This window comes from Betta splendens, chromosome 14 (assembly GCF_900634795.4).
Source record: "Betta splendens chromosome 14, fBetSpl5.4, whole genome shotgun sequence".
NCBI classification, from domain to species: Eukaryota; Metazoa; Chordata; class Actinopteri; order Anabantiformes; family Osphronemidae; genus Betta; species Betta splendens.
In genome coordinates this window covers 2,444,823-2,451,165 of record NC_040894.2, presented here as the reverse complement: position 1 = coordinate 2,451,165, position 6,343 = coordinate 2,444,823, and the positions used below count along the sequence as shown (strand labels likewise).

The window sequence follows — 6,343 nt, the reverse complement described above, 5'->3', positions numbered from 1 at the left end:
TTATGTCAGAACGGGCGAGGTGACGAACACAAATGTACAGGACAACACGGATGTCGGTTTGTGGAGTTTAATGAGCACAGGCTGCTCAGACAGGCGCAGGTCAGGACACAGGGAGGCAGAGATGCCAGTAAAGCAGAGATCAGGAAATCAGTGGTCAAAGGCACAGAACAGGCGAGGCAGAGTCAGGGCAAGAACAAGGTACAGTACCCATGGTACACACAGTACACACGGTACACACGGTACACACAATACACACGGTACACACAGTACACACGGTACACAGACTACACACGGTACACACGGTACACAGACTACACACAGTACACACACGGTACACGGTACACACGGTACACACGGTACACACAATACACACGGTACACACGGTACACACGGTACACAGGCTACACACGGTACACACGGTACACAGGCTACACACGGTACACACAATACACACGGTACACACGGTACACAGACTACACACGGTACACACGGTACACACGGTACACAGACTACACACAGTACACACACGGTACACAGGCTACACACGGTACACACAATACAAACAGTACACACCGTACACAGGCTACACACGGTACACACGGTACACACGGTACACACGGTACACACAGTACACACAGTACACAGACTACACACGCTGGACATGATGCTGACATGGAAACGCAGACAATCTGGCAGCTTGACTAGGAGAATACTGGTGCTTAAGTACAAGGTAAAACTACTGATAGACTGCAGCTGGTGAATCATGTGACCGGGAGTAAAGCAGCAATGAGCAAACAGACAGGAGGATGACAGGAAGTAACAAAATAAAACCGGAAGCAGAAATGACACGACTAAGGTGCAGGATCTGCAAAGCCATTTATTACCTGCACATTGCCACTTTACATACAGTCTTCTTTCCTTTGCAGGCGTCATTGTTACAGTATAGCAGACAATTTCATATTCAGCATCATCTGAAAAAGGTAACAGAAACTATATCAGAAATATGTTTTATTGACACTAGTCTAATGCTGATTACTGTTATCATGAATTAGGAATGTAATGTAATCAGTACATCTCTAAACATATCTTCAGAAATGTTAAATTTACTGTACATGTTTTACATTACGATTTGATAAAATTAATTACAAAGTGTATGATAATAGATGCTGTCTGGAAAGAATGAAGAATGTGTTTGTCTTACCTTCTACAGCCACAGGTCTTACATAAAGAAACAGAGCCAAAAGCAGAAGCAAAGTGCATACGCTGACTATCACAGCGACAGTCACAGTCACAGAAGGAGCGTGAATGGAACCTACAGAACACAGTAACACACAGTAAATATGGAAACTAACAACAGTCTTCTGTCCCCCACAGTTTTTCTTACATAGTAAATTATTGTAGTACTTTATTGTGATTAGATAAGTTTACCTCTACAGCTCCTGAGCTGGATCACAGTTTGTTCTGAGCTGATGTCGTTCTGAGTGATACATGCTAAGTTTCCAGTGAGCTGGCCGTGTAAGCTGATGGTAACGTTGGAAACCTCAGATGTTGGTTTATTTGTGCTCTCAGCTCTGGTCTGTATCAATATGTTGTTGTCCAAACTCCAAATGAACTCTACTCCGTCTCCCTCAGTGGAGCAGCAGACGACAGACTGTTCTGGTGACAAACACGTCTGTGATACGTTTGGTTTTGAGACTGGAACTGGAGCTGGAGGACAATGCACATCTTTATAAATCCTTTATAAAACACCATTGCAAATTACCATCTTTAATAACAATTTCAGCTGCCATTTTTATATTGTTTATATTGTGGACAATTAAAATATTCATTAATTTTAAAGGCCCCCCGCACACACACATACACACACATGCACAAGCACACACACACACAGTACTGTACACACGTTTTAGGCAGGTGTGGAAATGGAAGTGTTAAATATTTATTATTAGCATTATTTATTAAACAAAATATGGTGAATGAGCACAAGACAAATTTAAATTAAATCAATATTTTATGAAGATACTGTAAATGTTTATTCAAATGCATCCTATGTGTTTAAAAATTTAAATCCATATTGCTGTTTAAATTTCACGTATATGCATTTACCTTGTACTTCTAGATGAAAGTTGGTTGTGTGTGATATTTGACCTTCATGGTTAAAGGTTTCCAGCAGGTAATTTCCAGAATCTGTCGTTCTCACCATGTCAAGTGTAATAGTTGTATTTGTTAATTGTATAATACGACTTCTATAGTCCTCATTTATATCCTCTACCTTGTCATTGTTTACCCTTAAAATGTTAATGTTATTCTTTTTCAAATGTGTTTTTTTCTTGTGAGTGAGTAATTGAAAGGTCAGTGGCTCATCAAGTTTTGCAATGCAGTGCTGAGTAGTTTCATTCACTTCAATTTTGCATTTCACAGCCCCTGATAGAAACAAACAAAATGGCTCATTAGAAAACTTTTATATAATAGTGAAGGCTTATTGTGTTTTTGTAGAAGGGTTTCAATTTAAATGAAAAGATATTTTTTGACCTGTAAACTGTAACTGTTAACTCTGTAAATACAGACAAAAGTTTACTTAGAATGTTTCAACCCTTTGTCAATTACATTTACATAATTTAGTCAAAATAATGTCAGTTGCAAAATGAAATATTTTATAAAACATTTATATTTCGTATAGTATCTGTAATATGGAATCAGTAAATCTTCAGAGATGTTGGTCTGTTTGCAAATGTAAAAATACCTTTGGTCAGAGCTGCTGTAGACAGAGCTGTGATGATCATATAGAAGAAAAACATTTTCTGTTGAAAAGAAATATAACTTTTAAAAACATTTATTTGCTGTTTTACATGTTTGTAGTATATGTCTAAACAAAGAGTTAGTTTAGGATTTCTGTTTAATTCAGTTACACAACTTTAAGACAACGAATGTGTGTATATATATATATATGCTCTCTCTCTATATATATATATATATATATATATATATATATATCTCTCTCTCTCTCTATATATATATATATATATATATATATATATATATATATATATATATGCTCTAAAAATCGACAACTACAATAATAAGAATAATAAGAACTGTTGAATGTTAAGATCATTACTCACTACTTTTAGAAGTACGTCCTCATCGTGGCTCACTGACCGACCTGCGAATTTTCCACTGACAACAGCTCAGTTTATTTCTGGTCTTTACATTGTACAGTGTGTAGAGAGAATTGAGGAAGAAAGAATTTGTGCTTGGAAACGATTGAAGCACAAATTAAATTCTGTCGGGCCATTTTCTTTATAAATAGCATATAATTATTATAATGGATTTTTTTTCACTGATAATGGTACGAAGCTAATAAGTAATACTTAAAGTGTATAACATGTTCTGTATTGCTGTAGCATAGTCACTAGTTACTGGTGACTTTAATTTTTTAAAAACCTGAGAAATTCAGAAGAGAAATGAAACTAATAGCAGAATTTCTGATTGTGTCGAGTTAATCAATAGTCAATTGATTCTCATTTGTAATTAGTTTTCTGTTTGTCTGATTTTTAATATAAAATAATTAATAAACTAGGCTAAACACAAAGCCTGTAGTAGTTCTAACACTGTTTCCCATGTGGTATTCATAAAGGCAAATATCTAACAAGCCAATATCTTGTCACTATGCTGCTGACATTTTTTATGTATCAACAATTTGCAGCCTGTTAACTGTAGAAAAACACTGGACTAAAAATATACTGCTGTATTCAAGAAAACCACACCTCCACACACAGTGGTGGTCTTAGTTTGCAGCTGCTAATGTGTGAAAATAAGCCAGTAACCTAGGACCTGCTGCACGTCAGAGCGCTGCACAGCCCTTCTGCACCTGAGCAGCAGTTTTACACAAGTTATAAACTTAGTAGACTTTTGCATGTTGCTATTAAAAAGGTGCTGTGCCCAGTACAGCTGATGGGAAATTAATGTACATATAAATGAACAAATAACACTTGTGGACAGAGATTATCACTATAGCATTTGTTTTTCTTTAACAATACAGTAACTTGAAGGTCAGTGTTTTAGATTTGTGTTTTTATGCCATTTATTTCTTAAGGTCTTTCAAAAGCTGCACAAATTTATACAAGTGAAGTACTAATATCTTGATAATGAGTATTTTGTCCACTTCCTGAAACAGTCACCAGAGATGTGCTTCAGGTGAGAGAACCACAGAGCAGCATTTGTGAGCTTTGTTTATCATTGTCTGCACTGCTAAAATTGTCAAGCATGTGTAAAAGCTAGTTATCACTAAAAACCACTTTGCTTTTCTTCAAGTGGTGCACAAGTATCACAGTATCTATACTTGTATGCAACTGCTCAAGCCTGTTTAGGCCTTACTATTGTTGCTGTTCTTCTTCTTATTATTATTATGATTAAAGCCATTAGATGTTAGTGAGTAATGAGTAATTAGTGTTCATATGTGTACTCTTGTAAATGTTGTGACTCAGCTTCCACGCCACCAGGGGCAGCCTGGTTTCACCCTTTTAGTTTTGTGTCCTTGTTTCTGTCCTGTAATTAGTTTGATTGGGTTCACCTGTCTTGTCTTGTATTTAAGAACTCAGATTGTGCAGTCTTTGCTGGTGCATTACATGTTACATGTTACCGCGCCCTCGTGCCCTCTGTCCAGGTTTGCGTGTTGTTCACTGAGTGTGTGAGCTACTGTTGTATGCATGTTCTGTGTTCTTAGTATGGTTTATTGGGTTTCCTGCTCTGCAGTGATCTTTAGTTAACCAGTGAGTTATGTGTTAGTTTTGCATTGTTTATTTCTGGCCTGTCCTGCACACACAGCGTCCTTAGTTCGTATTGTCCTCTGTCTGTATGTTTTAATTATTTAATCATTTATTGCCAGTCCTGTCTGAGGGTCGTGCATTCGGTCCTCCCTCTCAGTTCAGTTCGTAGGCCATTGTAGCCTGTTTTCCTGCTCAGTGAGCGTGTTTTAAAGTACTGGTTAAGCCAAGTTTGACCTGTGCGGGTAACAGTAAAATTCCAATAAATATGTATTTAAAAAGCAACACTGGGAAAAAAGGGTGGATCTGGCTACAAGATCTAGTCCTACAGATATGACAAATAACAGAACAAAAATGTTTTATCAAAATATAAATCTTTTTTTAGAATAAATCATTAAATACACACAACACGATCAAATACAGCGTTAACTGTAGGTCAGCCTGCAGTTGCAATGCTGTGTTTTAGATCAGTGTTGCATTGCTGTAATAGAAAAAGGACTTTGGCTCCATCTTGTGATCATAATTATTCCATTGTTGTTGCAGTGGGTGTCCAATAGACGTCACCTAGGCTTATGAACTAGTCACTGATGAATTCCTGACAGACTAGGAGCTAGTTTAGAGGGGAAAAAAACCTTCTACATTTTTCAGTAGATATATTTATTTCAAGTCATAAGAACAGTAATCTCCAATCGTGTTAATCTGAAGGAAGGAAGGAAGTCCCTGGGCAGTGTTTGTGGAGGTTTAAAGAGAGGTTGGTGTCTTTCAGAGAAAATCTTTATGATGAATGCTGGTCTATTTCTCTTAACACTGGAACGTCTGTCAAGCCTGGAAAATATGAAAAAAGTGCAGTTATTAGGCAGTTATTGTGAGGTTGTGGTGACAGTTGCGGTTCAGGAGAGAACGTGGAAGCTTCAGTGCAGTGACAGTGATAAAGCACTGTGACAGTACGGTGGTGGCTTCATACAGAGTTGTTGTCTGTTCTATCTTCAGTCTCTTTTTGTAGTTGCTTTCTTTTCATCCTTTCAGCTTCATTTTTCCATTATTGCCAGCATTATTTCATGCTTTTCCACAGTTTATTACCCAAATTATCAATTAGCTTCATTTTTAAATGAACCACCTTCTGGAAACCCATATTGTTTTGTCCATAAAGAGAGACAACTGATGCTGTCGTATCCATACTTTCCCCTCATGATATCAACAATCATATCAGTACCTTATTATAGTATTTACTGACTATCAGCCATGTCAGTGTCATATCATAGTGTACACATCAGTGTCCAATTAGTGTTCACTGATTAACACTTTCCTATAGAGGGGAATTTTTTTTTTTTCGCAAACTAAAAGGGAAACTGGTGAGTCGTTAAGTTTTTGAGTTTGCAGGATCGTAGGAGATCAGAGGTTATGCCTGTGGCCCCCGTCTCCCTCTGTTTTTGTAGAGGAGGATGAGGCTGAGCTGCGTGACGTCTTCCACCGTCAGCAAGCTCCTCCGATGACCACCAGCGGATCCCACTTCTGACACTAGATTGTAGAGGCAAAAATGTTGGGAACTGATGAATCAATCCAAGAGTCAATCAAAG

General features: G+C 37.5%; 1 protein-coding gene across 1 annotated transcript; it reads right to left on the bottom strand.

Annotated features, from left to right (window-relative positions):
• LOC114869342 (uncharacterized) lies at positions 1-3,971 on the bottom strand. Its single transcript, XM_055502092.1, has 7 exons — positions 3,123-3,971; positions 2,744-2,801; positions 2,107-2,424; positions 1,429-1,707; positions 1,202-1,312; positions 565-971; positions 1-81 (listed from the first exon to the last, which is right to left on the bottom strand). The coding sequence occupies exons 2-7, from the start codon at positions 2,796-2,798 to the stop codon at positions 1-3; spliced, it is 1,251 nt and encodes a 416-aa protein (XP_055358067.1). The 5' UTR covers positions 2,799-2,801; positions 3,123-3,971.
• Positions 3,972-6,343: the final 2,372 nt, after the last annotated feature.

Excerpts from the sequence above, each read along its gene's own strand:
- LOC114869342 (XM_055502092.1), bottom strand. The coding sequence starts at position 2,798 with ATGTTTTTCTTCTATATGATCATCACAGCTCTGTCTACAGCAGCTCTG. Across the intron at positions 2,425-2,743 it reads TACAGCAGCTCTGACCAAAG|GGGCTGTGAAATGCAAAATT; the intron begins GTATTTTTACAT and ends TGTTTCTATCAG. Across the intron at positions 1,708-2,106 it reads CTTTCATCTAGAAGTACAAG|CTCCAGTTCCAGTCTCAAAA; the intron begins GTAAATGCATAT and ends ATTGTCCTCCAG.